At 43.5% G+C, this 16,651-nt stretch overlaps 1 protein-coding gene across 6 annotated transcripts in view; it reads left to right on the forward strand.

Annotated features, from left to right (window-relative positions):
- Positions 1-16,651, forward strand: part of LOC125461003 (fatty acyl-CoA reductase 1-like) — a 176,851-nt gene that overhangs the window by 53,152 nt on the left and 107,048 nt on the right. For all 6 annotated transcript variants that reach the window (XM_048549271.2, XM_059652427.1, XM_048549266.2 and 3 more), the window contains one exon: positions 488-711. In XM_048549271.2, the coding sequence (XP_048405228.2) occupies positions 523-711 (189 nt within the window). In that variant the 5' untranslated portion in view covers positions 488-522. The remainder of the gene's footprint in view (positions 1-487; positions 712-16,651) is intronic.

The raw sequence follows: 16,651 nt of genomic DNA on the forward strand, positions 1-16,651 counted from the left end.
AAGACTGTTCGTGCACATTACTAAATCTTTGAACTTCAGATCTACCTATTTTAATTTGTGGTGAATGAATCTCTCAAATTCTGTTTCCAAGATGAGATGTTGTTCAGTTTCTGCACCCTCTCTTCTGCCTACCTACGTCTCCAGCTAACAGTTGGAGCCTACTCCCTATTTGCTGCCTAGCTCTGTACTAGCTGAAGTGACACCTCCAGCTCATTCAATCATATACTCTTCCCTCCTAACCTTGCTATTCCTCCAGTAGCTGATTCCTTCTCTTGAGGAGCTGCAAGAGTGGGAATTAGGCGAATCCCTGATTGGAGGTGCTTAAGGGAAGGTACTAAGAAACCAGATTTTTTTTTTTGATTGGCCAATATGATTTCATGGCAGAAGCTTATGAATCAGCCTTTCTGTAGAAAGGAAGCAGAAAAAAAATGTACAAGTGATATATATGTTAAGTTGTACTCATGTTGTTAATATCTTTTCAATCAAGGAATACTGCGAGAGCAAAAATAAAGGTTGGCCAAGATGTCATCGATCGCTGCTTACTATGCAGGAAAAAATGTGCTCATCACAGGAGCCACTGGCTTCATGGGCAAAGTACTTGTGGAGAAACTGCTGCGGTCCTGCCCTGACGTGAAAGCTATCTACATATTGGTGAGGCCTAAAGCTGGACAGTCGATGCAGGCAAGAGTCACAGATATGATGAAATGCAAGGTACAGTCATATAAAAGCCCCTTGGAAAAATTCAGCTTGTCTGTAATTTCTGACAATTCATTCTGTTTCTGGGTCAATGTAACATTTTACTAGGATTGTCAACGCAAACAGGCGAGAATGTTAAATATGACAGCTTTTATTTCATTTATTCATGTGATGTGGGTGTAGCTGACTGAACCAGCATTTACTACCCATCTCAAATTTCCTTTGAGAAGGTAGTGGTGAGCTGTCTTCTTGAACTGCTGCAGTTCTTAAGCTGTAGGTTCACTCACACTGCTGTTTAGGAGGCAAGTTCCAGGATTGTTCCAACAACACTGAAGGAATGGTGATAATATTTCCTAGTTAGCATGATGTGTAGCTCAGAGGAGAACTTGAAAGTTGTGGTGTACCCTTGTATCTTCTGTCCTTGTCCTTCTAGATAATAGAGGTTGTGGGTTTGGAAGATACTGTTGAAAGAGCTTTGGAGTTTATTGCAGGACCTTTGTAAATGGCACATTGCTGCCAATGTGCCTCAATGTTGGACAATGTGAATGTTGGAGTGCAAGTCAGGTGGGCTGCTTTATCATGGAAGATGACAAGCTCCTTGGGTCTCGTCCAGTGGAGAATAGTCACACTCCTCAATTGTGGGCATGTTTTGAGGAGTCAGGAAGTAAGTTACTCACTGCAGGATTCCTAGACATTGACCCGCACCCATACTTCATTGATGCTCTTCCCTCCTTTATAAGGTGGGAATATTTGATATTAATAGTTTATTACTCTTTACAACTCCCAGGATACCGAATATGTCCATGCCACTATGTGGCAGGACCTGGACAACATTCAAGATTGAAATAAGTGGCAATGAACATTCATCCCACAAGTGCCAGCCTATGACGCATTCCAACAGGAGAGAATCTAACATTGATTATTACCTTCATATTCAATGGCATTGCCATCACTGAATTTCCCAGTGTCAGCATCCTGGGGCTTACCATTAGAAGAAGCTGAAATGGACAATGCATACAGATGCTAAAGCTACAACAGGTCAGAGGCTGGGAATTCTGTGGTAACTCATCTCTTGACTCCCCAGACCTGTTTAATATCAACTAAGCTCGAGCCAGGAATGTATGAATACTTTCCACATACCTGGATGAGTGTAACTCCACCAACACTCAAGAAAGTTGAACCAATCAAGAGAAAGCAGCCCACTTGATTGGCACCATATCCACCACCTTCAACATTCACTGTCACCCTCGCTGATATATAGTGGCAGCATGTCTACTTTATAGAAGGTGCACTGCAGGAACTCAACATGGCACCTTTAACAGCACCTTCCAGACTCTCAAAATCCCCTACCTTGAAGAATAACAGCAACCGTTGCATGGATATAACACCAGCAGCATTTGTAAGTTCCCCTCCAAGCAACATTCCACATCGATGTGAGTCTACATTACTGTTCCTTCTCTGTTGTGAGATTCAAACAATGGAACCTGTTTCCAAGTAGCACGCTGTGTCTACCTGCATCTGATAGGTTGCAGTTGTTCAAGAATGTAGTTCTTCACCACCTTAGTAAGAGCAATTGGGATGGGCAACAATAATTTCAGGCCTACATAGCGGTGCCCATATCCCACGAAAGAAATAATAAAAAAACTCTCAACATCTCCTCTGCCAAGCCCTCAAAATCCAGTACGTTTCAATAAGATAACTTCTCATTCTTCCACACTCACGTGAGTATAGGCCCAACCTTTTATCTCATTCAGTCCAGGGATGGTATTTGCCATGGAGAGAAACTTGTTCCCATGTATCTTCTGCCTTTGTCCTCCTTAGTTATTGTGTTAGTGCATTTAGAATGTGCTAAGGAGCCTTTATAGATCTCTGCTCAACCAACCCTTTCAGTTTCATTCTGCAAATTAACCCAGTGAAACTACTCGTAACCGCCTCCAGGTGTGGTCTCGCCAGTCTGCCATGTAGTTATAAAAAGACTTCCCAGTTTTTTACCCTGTTCCCTTGTAGTAAAGGCCAAAATTTCATTTTCCTTCCTAATTACTTGCAGTATCAACACACTTTGTTTTTTTGGTTCATGTATGAGGCCATCCAGAGCCCTCTGGATCACAGCACTCCGCAGTCTCTATCAGTTTGAACAAACTCTGAGGGAACAAATTCACACTTTCTCACATCTGTCAAATGTTTCCCAACATATATTTGTTTATACATTTCCCTTTGCAGACTTTCTGTGTCCACCTTACAGCTTGCTTTCCCCCTTATTGTTTGATGCCAAGACAAAAATGTAACATTATTCAAGTCATTGTTGTAGTGCGTAGTTAGTTGAGGCCTCAGCAAAGGCCCCTATGCTACCCCACTGGTTATATTTCTCTGAAAATAACCCACTTAGCCCAGCAGTTTGCCAAACCTCAATTCATGCTATAATATTCCCACAAACACCATGAATTTTTACTTTGGTGAAATAACTGCACAGAGTCTGGTATCCTGTCACCACATTACTTTTTATTTACTTGTGCCCACTACACTGGTTGTGACCAGTGACCAGCCAGCTCGGAGTTAGTCCCCTGAACTGAGGAGTTTCTAATCTCCTGGTCAGCCAGGGTTTTCCTGATTGGACCAGGTTAAAACCCTAATCAAGGATCTCTTGGTCGGAAAGATCCAGCTAAGCCCAATCACGATATCCCTCCCCCATCAAGTTCAGGGATGTAGACCTTGTCTTTCTCTTCTAGACTTTCTTGCGGCATTTTCACCCTAAGTCCACTTGAAAGCCCTAAGTCCGGTTCCTGTGTCTCAGACTCCGACACGGACAGCGAGTATTGGACTGTAGCCCGTCTCTTGTGTCCGGAGCATCTCAGGAAAGATTCCTTCTCTTATCCTGGTGGTAACTGTATTGAGGCTGCATCCATCTTGGACTTGGACTTGGACTTGGACTTTGACATTGCCTTGACACGAGACAGAGGGGGAGAACCTACAGTTTCTGCCAGGCCTTCTGGCTGTTCTGAGGGGCCAGGTATGTTTTGCTCCTGCCCCGTTTTGCGAGGTAACAGCTTTCAAGTGGTCCACATGTTTGTTCAGGACTGCCTCACCTACCTGAAATTAGTAAATCATGGGACCTGACCTCGCATCAGCCTTGCCTTATACCCATACAGGGCCATTTCTGTGGTTCCGGCACCAAACTTAATCCTCTGAGTTAAATTGTCTGTCTCTCTTAGAGGAGGCATGTGCCTGGCATTGGGGTTCCTACTGCCATTTCACTGTCCGCCCTCAAATCTGGAAGTATCAGGTTTAACGGTGTCGAGTTTTCACTGTTTTTGCATGTGGGGTGGTCCAACAATTGAACAGGAACCAGGACAGTTTGGTATCAAGTGACGCTGTCAGCTGCTTCTTTAAGGCTGCCATTGGACGATGGATGGTATGGAACTGTCCTTATGTGCCGAACGCCATTCGACTTCATGAAATATTTAAATTTCCTGCTGGTAAACAAAGTCCAATTGTCCATGGCCCCAATACCTCTGTGAGTTTGTGTATTGCGAACAATGCTCCCACTTCTCAACTGCCATCCCCGAGTTTTCTGAACAAAGTTTGTGCACTTTGAATGGGCATTCATAATAACCAGGCACATTGAGCCCATGAAAGGACTGGCATAGTTGACATGCAACTGTACCCAGGGTTTTCCGGGCCATTCCCACAAATGTGAGGGATCTGCTGGTGTCACTTTTTGTCCTTGTTGGCAGTCTAGGCTCTGCCCTACCAACACAGCTATGTTGGCATCCAAACTCAACTGCCTGATGTAGCTTCTTGCTAGCATCTTCATCTTGGAACCCCCTGGATGACTCTGGTGAAGTTCAGCCAGTATCTGATGGTGACCTTTAGTTGGGACAATCACCTTTGCGCCCCACAGTGATATGCCATCAAGTACAGTGATTTGGTCTCACTGGGTCTAGAAATGTTTCAATCCTGGTTGCGATGGCCGTCCTGCTTTCCCCCATTACCACCAGCTGTTTTAGTTTTGCTAGGACAGGATCTTTTTGTGTCCACAGTCAGATATTGTCACCAGTGACTGGAGGGGTATGCAGGATTTAAAACTAAAATGGACTCTTCCAGGGGAGGCACGACCAGTGAAGTATTTGCCAGTGGGAGGCTGGTCTAGGTATCCACATTGACCACTTGGTTTGCTTGATGATGTTTTCAAAGCTCAGTTGGACAGGTGAGGGAATCCACTTCCATTGGGCTGCCCTATAGCTCCCATGCTCAACTTACCATATTTTCTAATGACAAGGCCAGGTGTCGTGCCTGTTTGAAGTCTAGTTAGGCTTCAATGAGTCGGCGCTTCTGCATAGTTGCATCATTAATCCAACATACTAAACAGTCTCTTGGCATCTTAATCAGAGTTAACCCCAAAATCACATATCTCTGCCAGTTGCGTCAACCTCGCCAAAAACCCCAAAGCAGATTTCCGTGGCTGTCTAACAGCTGAATAAAACCAACAGCATCTCTGAATTAGAGGAACTTTGGAGTCATAATATTTCCTGAACCAACTGCATCAAACATTGGAAGGTTTTAGTGTCTGTTACCTCTAGGAAAGTTGAGTCCCTTGTAGCTGAAAGTGCTCCAGGTCCACGAGCAGTCAGAAGGATTACTTGCTGCTTTTCATCTGTCCCAATGTCATTTGCCTGGGAATCAATTTTGCATTCTTTCTACATCGTGGGCCCTGTCTTCAAAAGCAGCATCACATGAGTCAAGCTTCCCAAGTGCTGATTGGCCCAGGTTGACAACCCCAATCAAGGATCTCATGATGGCAGAAATGCTTACCCCAACTCCAAGAAGACTGTAGCAAGCACATATTCTTCAGGCACATACTATCTCACTCTTGTTGCCACTGAAATAACTGCAGACACTAGTATCTCATCACCACATCACCCTTTATTTACATGCGTACAATACACTGGATGTGGCCAGCCAGCTCAGTCAGTCCCCTGGACTGAGGAGATTCTAAACCACCTGGTTATATTTTTTTTTCAGTGCTTATCTTCCCCAGCACCCCGGTTGTCCATGTGTAGGTGTAAGACACAGTTTTAAAAAAAACACCAGGTCTGCAAATAGCTTTATTAACTTACCAACACCAGGAAAAACACCCATCTGACCAAAGTATCAGTATCAAGCAGAGCCCAATAGAGGTAATGCCTGTGTGGAGAAAAGGTGAGGGGGGAAGAGGAAGGATCAAATCAAAATGAAGTTTTTGGGGGGAGACAAAACACTCCACACCCCGCGGTGCCCACCTCTCCCAAAAGGCATTGAGAGTGCCAATGCCCACTGTGTACTCCTTCTCCAGGGACACCTGGACACAGACGTAGCCATGGAAGAGGAGCAGGCAGTGGGTCATAACGAACTTCCTGGTGAAATTGGTCAGCCAGGGCTTTGCTGATTGGCCCAGGTTGACAACCCCAATCAAGGATCTCATGGTCAACAAGATCTAGTTAGTTCCAATCACTACACTTGGGTTGTAACTTTTTACATGGAACCCTGTCAAATGCTTTTTGGAAATCCAAGTATTCCACATTACAGTGTAAAAGAGCCCCTTTATCCACTTTATCAGTTATATCCTCCAAAGACCTCTAAATTTGCCAGGTATAATTTCTGTTCCATAAAATCATGTTGGTTTTGCTTGATTGTATTATAATTTTTTTTCCATGTCCTGCTTTTACTTCCTTACTAATGGACTGCAGAATTTTGCCAATGAAGATGTAAGGGTTTTACCCTGTGTTTTCCTTCTGTCTTCTTCATTTCTCAAATAAAATTGCAACATTTACAGTTTTCCAATCTACTGGGAACCTCGCAGAATCTTAGAGGAATTTTGGAAGTTTGCAAGTGATGCATCCACTGTCTGTGTTGTGAAGATACAATGACAAAGTCACAATAAATTCAGGGTCAAAGAGTTCTGCAGCTTTGTTATACTGAGAGAAAAGAAATTGGACCAAGAGACGATAATGGGAACTGCAGATGCTGGAGAATCCAAGATAACAAAGTGTGGAGCTGGATGAACACAGCAGGCCAAGCAGCATCTAAGGAGTACAAAAGCTGACGTTTTGGGCCTAGACCCTTCATCAGAGAGGGGGATGGGGAGAGGGAACTGGAATAAATAGGGAGAGAGAGGGAGGCGGACTGAAGATGGAGAGAAAGAAGATAGGTGGAGAGGAGAGTATAGGTAGGGAGGGGATAGGTCAGTCCAGGGAAGATGGACAAGTCAAGGAGGCGGGATGAGGTGGTAGGTAGGAAATGGAGGTGCGGCTTGAGGTGGGAGGAAGGGATGGGTGGGAGGAAGAACAGGTTAGGGAAGCAGAGACAGGATGGGCTGGTTTTGGGATGCAGTGGGGGGAGGGGACAGCTAGTTGTAAGTTTTTCCTGATGATCCACAGTACAGCCTTTCACCCCTCTAAGGGATTAGTTCAAGTTCTAACAGTGGGTGATCATATCTACCAGCATTCGAAGGAATGTCTGAGAGAGAATGAAATGAGGAAGCAGGTGATAGATACATGAGGGGTTACTCAGGTGTGAATTGGTTGTATAACTATAATAATCCATGGGCTGACAGTTTTATGCAGTGTGGTTAACTGAAGTAAGATTCTGGCAAAAAGTGCAGTCTTGGAATTTGTTTAAATACAGCTATATTCTAACATATGACAGCAGGCTACCAATTATATTGTCACAACAGCAAAGCTTGGTAATTTAGAACAGGGTTCCAGCCTAAATTTCTGATTTAAATATTTAAATAAACTTACTATAGGATCAATTTGTAATATTGGACTGGTTCAATGCTTGTTAAATTTTGCACTAGACTCGCCAATCGAACAGTGGCCCTGACAGAGTGGAAAAGCCCTGCAATGTTATTTTAAAGCAGTGTGCCAGAAACCTTTGTACAAAGATAATGAAAATCAATTTTAAAAATAAAGGTGAAACATTGATGCATTTGATCCTTCTTTAGCTTGTTGTCTGCACCATGTTTTAACCCTCTCTAGTAAGATTGTAACCAAAGTGAATGCGGGTAAATGTGGTTTTTGAGCAATCAATTCAGCTGAAAAGGGTGGACATGTTGTGGAATTACTTGTTTCATTGAAGTGTGTTGTGTTACTGAAGAAAGTTGGGAAACCACTGATTTAAAGGACTCTTTTATAAACAGTACCCAATTATTTGCTAATTTATTATTAAAGATTGTTTGTCTTCCTACTTGGGAAATTGATTCCTTACTCTGGAGAACAGTTTCTTGATGATGAAGGAATGTCCAAAATTTCCTAAGCTATAGAGTTTGTATGGTGCCACTTTCTGAGCTGGCCCTTGCTAGAATCAGGTCAAGTGACACTGCACTTTCAGAAAGACAGAATTCCTTTTCCTAATTTGAGCTCTGGGCTCCTATTGTTCCAATGCCCAAAATTAAAGAGAGAGTCATAGGTTAACTTTTGATGTGAAGGGAGAACAAGGAAAGAACTGGATGCTAAAATCATCTGCAGAGTGCATAGGGGTAACAGGTAAAAGGAGAACAGAATTAGATAGAACAGAGCTTGCACAATGTTTCTATCCTTGTCGGCTCTCACCATCAGTGTGATCAGCAGCCTTCCAATCTTTGCCTTAGCATGTATGCTACCTTCTTCTGCAGGACAGAAAGAATTGTTAATGAATGTCATGAGATATTTTAACAATGTGCCTTTACAGTCAAATAGCTCATCTGCACATAAATTGTGGGAAAGTGAGGGCTGCAGTAATTATGAAAATGGAATGCAGTGTGAGAGAGGGATGCGGAACACTGAAGGGAAATGTTAAGGTTGTAAGCAGTGAATAAGAGAGCAATAATCTTACTGTGATAGTGCTGGTATGATCATGAAACTTGTCCTTGCATTGCAGTTAAGTGCTGGGGTGCTAAATTCCTGGCATCCGTTGGCACTGTAACCATGCCCTAGAGGGAAGATGATTTTATGTTGTCCACCACTTGTACAAAGGGCCTCCAAAGTAACATCACAGAATTTAGATGTGCAGCCTGTGATGTTGAAGCTATTAATTTCTTTAGTAATATTCTATTCTGTCTGTATTCAGAACACTCCTCCATTGTAAGCAGGGGCTGATTACCTTTGAGTAGCATCAATTAAGCCTAATTTCTGCCCCACTCTTCCCCAGTTGATAAGCAATTGCACAGCAATGAGTGGTGCAAATACCATTGACTGCGTACCTCTAACACTGTAAAGAGAAACAGATGCATGTATTGTAAGGCCCTGTCCATTGTATGACTGATCAGTGTGCATAAATTTCAAACTGAACAATCCCATAATTCTTTGGGTATTTTCACTTGCTCAGTACAAATGCTAGAAGTGTGAGGTTACTCAGTGCTGAATGATGTTTGCTTGAGGCCGTCTTTGTTCTTATAGTGTATTTGTTATCCCATCAGACAGAAACACTTGGTGTAAATAGGCGAAGATTAGTTTATGTAGGCATACACAGATGATTAATTGACTTCACTGTGGGGTGTAGATGTAGGAGCAGCAGCAGATAATGACAGCTAATAAAACAGAAGTGACCATCCACTTGTGTTGGATAAGCTTTAACTCGCTGGAAATGACTCATTGTGTTTCTTTTCATCTTTTATCTTGATTTTCCAATTTCAACATATACAGGAATAGACTTGAATAAATTAGTAAAAGGAACCTTTTACCTGTTAGTGAACTCAACTTTAATACTGTTGTAGATGACTTCAATAGTAAATGGAAGATAATAAACTTCATTGTAAGATGCAAATCGTACAGCTTTGAAATTGAATTTTATATATCTAAGATGTGTTTTGTGGGGTTTGGATGACCTGGTAAATTACTTACTTTGATCTTTGGCTTTAAAAATTCTATAAACAGTATCAATGATACATCTTACCCCATAGTTCTACTTTTCTTTCTAATTCCTATATCACTCTTTTCTCAAGTCCCCATTCTATATTCCTTGACCAAGGCAGCTGGTTCAAAATCTGACACCAAGGCCTCTGCCAGTGCTTCTCCTGAATTTTTCGTAAGAATAGTGAGCACTAACATGAGCATTAACTTCCATTTGTTGAACATCATCTTTTCCCTGTCCCCAAACAGCCATGTTTTTAACCAACTCATGGAAACCTATGGCACTCCCAACCCCTGTTGCAGATCACTGAGTGTCCATGTTGCTGTGACACTACACGTTTTTTGCATGCATGTTGTAATCTTGGGTTATGGATATTGATGGGAGATCCCCCAATCACATGGTTGACCAGAAATCTCTCCCAGTCTAAGCACTCAGCAATGGCATATGTTAGAAGGATTTGAGGGCTATTGGATTTATGGCCATGAATGTACATTATGAACATAGTATCCTAGGCTATTAAGTTGTGGGGCAGTTCTTAAACCCAGAGCTTTTGGTTCAAAGGTAGGGATGTTACCCACTGTGTTCCAAATCAGTAAGTAACCCAACATAATTGTATATTCAATGGGATTGGATTGGTCATTTTGGAAGACAGTATTCCAACACTTAAGATAATTGTAATTACAGAATATCAACAGTAAAAGAAGTGTACCTTTGAATTAACTGTTGCTCCTTTATAAAAGTGATTTGGAATGTTGCACGCATATCAGGGAATGCCCATTGCATCCTTCCGGAACCATGCTGTTCAAACATCATCACTGTCATTATTGTTGTATCTTTCAGATGTTTTTCTTGTAAACTTGCATAACAACTGTTGAATTTATGATGAAAACTACCTTTGTAAACTTGTCATGCTGTATATGGCTTTCTGAGTAGTAAGAAACGTTGGTTAGATAAATGTGACTAAAACAAGTGGCGCAGACAGGAAATGTACTTGGTCACATGAGTTTGAATAGATTATACTGCAACAGAATTTATCATGTGCTCTGGGTGAAACAATCTTTTGGCACTGTTGTGATTTTGTATATTCCTTAAATTTCAGCCAGTATTACCAATGGAAAAGACAGGAATGTTTTTTAGCTTGCGGAAGGCTCAAAGTGTTGAACAGGCTGGCTTTGTATTGGGTAGAAACCTGTTTACAATTTTGGCACTGCTGCCTACCAGTACCATGGTACCAGATTGTGGCCATGGGCATACACCGAACTTTGTCCTCTTCAGTAATCCAAGCAGGCACTGCATAACTAACACAAAAAATAAGTGAAGTGTTGAGCATTGCTTCTATCAAAAAAGGGCTTGAATTTATTGGCGGCTGCTGAGTTAAAGCTCTTTTATTTCTGATACCTTAAAGCGTTTTGAATAATTTATTTTCCAAAGGGTGGTGATTTGTACAGCCTCTGGATTCAAACTGTTACAAGTCAGATCAACGTTAGACTGTTTGTTCATTTATTTTCTGTGTCTATCAAATAAGAGTGTGCAGGAAAGAGAAATGTTTTATTTTAATTAATTATTTGTACAGTTTGTTACGCCCTTGTTCTGTGGCAGATGTTTCTTTTTTAACAGTAAAACCCGATAGCCTTTCCCTCTAGTGAAGGAATTTGTGCTTAGAAGTTTGTGTTGTGCAGTACTAATTCTTTCCTGCATCCACAAAGTTTCATACAAATCCTCAAAAGAAAATGTCTTCACGTGCAAAGTGCAACATTGAGTTATGCTGCTTTCTTGTAGTAGTTTGGGTAGCATTGATAGGACAGAAGAGTATATTTCATTGAGACATGGGGCAGGATTTTTTCAGATAGCATTTCACACTCCTGCTGATCACAACAAGCGTGCAGTTATGTAACACTCCAGATAAGTGCCTGAAAACAGGACTCTCACTTGGGTGGAAGTTCTACCTCCAAAATCTACTGCCAGATCTGATAATCTGGCAGCATTTTAGTCTCAGCAGCAGCAGCAGAGGTAACTAAGCCTGCGACCACACACAATCTCCAGATCCAAAGTCCCAGCACACAGCACTAGGTTGACGTAGAGGATGATTGCAAGCACAGGGTTTGTGTGCCTTGATGGTGACACTGAGGGTGGGGAGAGAGCGCCTCTGAAGCAGACCTGGGTAAGGGAGTATTTTGTCACAATGGAAAGGAGGATGAACTGCCTGCTCCAACCCTCAAAGTTGAAACTGGGTGGAAGACAGCCTATCCATGGCCAAGGGACTCCGTTGGGAGTGAGGGTGGTGGGCTGCCTTAAATCTGGTTTGTGAGAGGTATACCACTGTCTCTGCCCCACCCCTGGCAGGGCAGGGACAGGTGGAAGGATGAAGGGAAGACCACCTGAGGAATTTTACGGACCTGTTTTCCCACCCCATGCAGACCTGCTGGTAGTTAACTAGGAAATTTATCCTGTGATTGTTCCAGATTCTGAACAGTGGCTCCTGAGCCTCAGCGTTAATGGGAACTGTAGATGCTAGAGAATCCAAGATAACAAAGTTTGAAGCTGGATGAACACAGCAGGCCAAGCAGCATCTCGGGAGCACAAAAGCTGATGTTTTGGGCCTAGACCCTTCATCAGAGAGGGGGATGGGGACAGGGTTCTGAAATAAATAGGGAGAGAGAGGGAGACGGACCGAAGATGGATAGAGGAGAAGATAGGTGGAGAGGAGTGTATAGGTGGGGAGGTGGGGAGGGGATAGGTCAGTCCGGGGAGGACGGACAGGTCAAGGAGGCGGGATGAGGTCAGTCGTTAGGAAATGGAGGTGCGGCTTGAGGTGGGAGGAAGGGATGGGTGAGAGGAAGAACAGGTTAGGGAGGCGGGGATGAGCTGGGCTGGTTTTGGGATGCAGTGGGGAAAGGAGAGATTTTGAAGCTTGTGAAGTCCACATTGATGTCATTGGGCTGCAGTGTTCCCAAGCGGAATATGAGTTGCTGTTCCTGCAACCTTCGGGTGGCATCGTTGTGGCACCACAGGAGGCCCATGATGGATATGTCTAAGGAATGGGAGGGGGAGTTAAACTGGTTTGTGACTGGGAGGTGTAGTTGTTTTTTGCGAACCGAGCGGAGGTGTTCTGCAAAGCAGTCCCCAACCCCATTGGTTTCCCCAATGTAGAGGAAGCCTCACCGGGTACAGTGGATACAGTGTACTACATTGGCAGATGTGCAGGCGAACATCTGCTTAAAATGGAAAGTCATCTTGGGGCCTGGGATACGGGTGAGGGAGGAGGTGTGGGGGCAAGTATAGCACTTCCTGTGGTTGCAGGGGAAGCTGCTGGGCGTGGTGGGTTGGAGGGGAGTGTGGAGCGGACAAGGGAGTCACAGAGAGAGTGGTCTCTCTGGAAGGCAGACAAGGGTGGGGTGGAAAAATGTCTTGGGAGGTGGGGTCAGATTGTAGATGGCAGAAGTGTGGGAGGATGATGCGTTGTATCCGGAGTTTGGTGGGGTGGTATATGAGGAAGAGGGGGATTCTCTTAGGGTGGTTATTGTGGGGGCGGAGTGTGAGGGATGTGTTGTGGGAAATGTGGGAGACACCGGCGTTCTTGACCACTGCAGGGGGGAAGTTGCAGTCCTTGAAGAACGCGGCCTTCTGGGATGTGCGGGAGTGGAATGCCTCCACCTGGGAGCAGATGCGGCGGAGGCGAAGGAATTGGGAATAGGGGCTGGAATTTTTGCAGGGAGGTGGGTGGGAGGAGGTGTATTCTAGGTAGCTGTGGCAGTCGGTGGGCTTGAAATAGACATCAGTTTCTAGCTGGTTGCCTGAGACGGAGACAGAAAGGTCCAGGAAGGTGAGGGATGTGTTAGAGATGGCCCAGGTGAACTTGAGGTTGGGGTGGAAGGTGTTGGTGAAGTGGATGAACTGTTCGAGCTCCTCTTGGGAGCAAGAGGCAGCGCCGATACAGTCATCAATGTAACGGAGGGAGAGGTGGGGTTTGAGGCCAGTGTAGGTGCGGAAGAGGGACTGTTCCACGGTTTCGGTGGAGGGGGTCTGGTCGGGCCTGCGGGACAGTAAGAAGCGGAGGGCCTCAAGGCCATCTGCATGAGGAATGCAGGTGCGTAGGGACTGGACGTCCATGGTGAAAATGAGGTGTTGCGGGCCAGGGAATTGGAAGTTCTGGATGAGGTGGAGGGCATGGGTGGTGTCACGGATGTAGGTGGGAAGTTCCTGGACCAAGGGGGAGAAAATGGAGTCCAGATAGGTGGAAATGAGTTCGGTGGGGCCTCAGTTGTCAGAAAAGGAACGAGAGAATTAACAAAGATCTGTTCCATAGAAAGCAGGATCTTGTGTGTATACTGTATGTCCCAATCCACATTTCCTGCCACAAGAATATGACGAACAAGGGAATATTGTAGCAATCTTTTGTGGCTGAAATGTGAAAATATTTTGCATCATTTTATGCATACATTGATCTGTTCTGTAGAAAGCAGGATCTACAAATTGCCTTGGCAAAATAGTTGATAAAGAGTTTTTAAAAAAAAATTAGCATCTTGCGGAAGTGGAGTTGACTAACAATTGAGCTTTGACCCATTTTCAACCTTCATTCACCCTTGCTTTCCAGTTTGAGAACAGGATAATTATACACTTAAGACAGGAACAATGTATAGGTAAAATGATGTAAAATATTTTCACATTTCACCCACAAGAGATTGCTACAATATTCCCTTGCTGTTCATACTCTTGTGGCAGGAAATGTGGATTGGGACATACAGTATACACACAAGACTCAATATTTGCCCCTGGGTTAATTGAGCATTATGCAATAACAAGAATGTGGAAATTAATTGAATTCTGTTCACTTTTTCTTCAGATATATGTTGACTGAAATCAGTTATTACCCCATTAATCATGAAGATTAGCAGTTTCAGTTTATCACTAAGAGTATGTGAGGTTATTTCATGAGGATATTTTTAGTTAAAACTAATTCTAAATTATCCAATACCAGTTGTGTCAGCAGCATTAGAATTGGCAGGCAGTGTTGACATCATTTATACTATCATTTTCCAAGTACACTCCAAGAATTATTCCAAATGTTGCAGACGCACTAGGAAAGTGATGAAGACAGAGGCAGAGAATGTCAGTATATGAGATAATATTGGGCACAATGTGAGGAAGCATCACGACATGATAGAAAACAGTGGCAATCGAAGAGGGCACGGTAGAGAACTTTGGGGCAGCAGTTGAAGCAGGAGAGGGAGCATGTGGAGGGGTACGTAGAAACACTGGCAGGTGAGAGAAGGAGATTGGAGCTGTGGAATTCAGGAAGAGGCATCGTAAGATTGTTGAGCAGTTTGCTGTAGAGAGTGAGGAAGTATTGGAGGTTCTGGCAGGCTTCAAAATGGACCTATCCCCAGGTCCAAATGAGTCTTATCCCAGGCTGCTGTGGAAGATGAGGGAGGAAATGATTGTAGCTCTGATCCAAATTCTTAATATCTCTCTGTCTACAAGGGAGGTGCAAGAGGACTGGAGGACACCTAATGTGGTTCCACTTTTCAAAAGGGGAGGTAGAGATAAACCAGGGAATTACAGACCAGTGTCTCACATCAGTGGTAGGGAAATTGTTAGAGAAAATTCTGAAGGAGAGAATTTATCTTCACTTGGAGTTGCATATTTGATCAGTGATAGTCAGCATGCCTTGTCAGAGGGAGGTCATGCCTAACAAATTTGAACAAATCTTTTGAGGAGGTGACCAGGTAAAGGGGTGAAGGTGGCGCAGTTGCTGCCATGTATATGGATTTCAAAAAGTCCTTTGACATGGACCCAAATGGAAAACTGATAAAGAAGGTAGTTGTGAACAGCATCCAAGGTAACCTAGCAATTTTGATCCAAAATTGATTTCATGAAGTAACAGGAGACAGAGGATGACGATAGAAGGCTGTTTGTGTTACTGGAGGTCGGTGTCAGTGGCTTTGTACTGGGCTCAGTGGTGGGTTGTTTATTGTTTGTGATATTCATAAATGATGTAGATGAGACTGTTGCGGGGGGCTACAAATGATGAGTGAGTTGCAGGTAGCATATAGATTGGCTGGATGATTGAGAGTGTGGAAGAAGATTGTCAGCTTCTGGAGGATATAAATGGATTAGTCAGATAGGCAGATCAGTGGCAAGTGAAATTTAACCCTGATTATGTGAGGGATACACTTTGGATGAGGTAAAAATACAACTGAGCATGCAATGAATAGTAGGACACTAGGAAAGTCACAGTTTCAGAGGGTTGTTAGAGTGTTAGTCCACAAATCCCTGAAGGTGGTTGGACAGATTAATATGATAATTAAGAGGACATATGGAACATTTGTCTTTATCTGTTATGGCATAAATCAAAAGCGCAGGGAGCATTTTGGAGCTGTGCAACATATTTGGTTGGGCTGCAGATCGAGTGCTGTGTGCATCTCTGGTCACTGCACTGTAGGATCGATGTGATTGCACTGAAGAGGGTGCAGAGGAGGGCCACTGATGTTGCCTAGGATGGAGCAGTTTAGCGACGGGAGGCTTAGACTTGCTCATGTTGTTTTCTTTAGAGCAGACAAGCTGAGAGGGAACCTCTTGAGGTGTACGAGATTCTGAGCAGCATGGACGGGTGGATAGAAATTTCCAACTACCTACAAGTAACCAATGTACGGAAGTATCACCAAGTATAATTGGGATGAGTAGAGGGGGAAACAGGTTTTTCCAAACCAAATATCATCTTGATTTAGAACTATATTGCTGTTCCATCACTGTCACTGGGAGCAAATGCTGAGTATCTCTGCCAAGCATCTCTTTGATGTGCCTCTGTCATGCTAACTGCAGCAGTTCAGGTAAGGCTCACTATAACCTTCTCAAGGGCAGTTTGGAATGGGCAACAAACAGTGTACTTTCTAACAGTGCCTACGTACCATGAAAGAATGATAATCTTGCCCTTCAGCAGAAACAAGTGTTACAGCAGTGCAGCTTGCTGTGTTGCCACTTCAACTTTGCATGTTCAAGATTTTCTAGTAATTCAAATTCACAAGTAGATGTTATAAATGGAAGGGAGATCCTAAAACATAACAGCTAAAATATTTATCAGAGATAATGG

This window comes from Stegostoma tigrinum, chromosome 18 (assembly GCF_030684315.1).
Source record: "Stegostoma tigrinum isolate sSteTig4 chromosome 18, sSteTig4.hap1, whole genome shotgun sequence".
NCBI classification, from domain to species: Eukaryota; Metazoa; Chordata; class Chondrichthyes; order Orectolobiformes; family Stegostomatidae; genus Stegostoma; species Stegostoma tigrinum.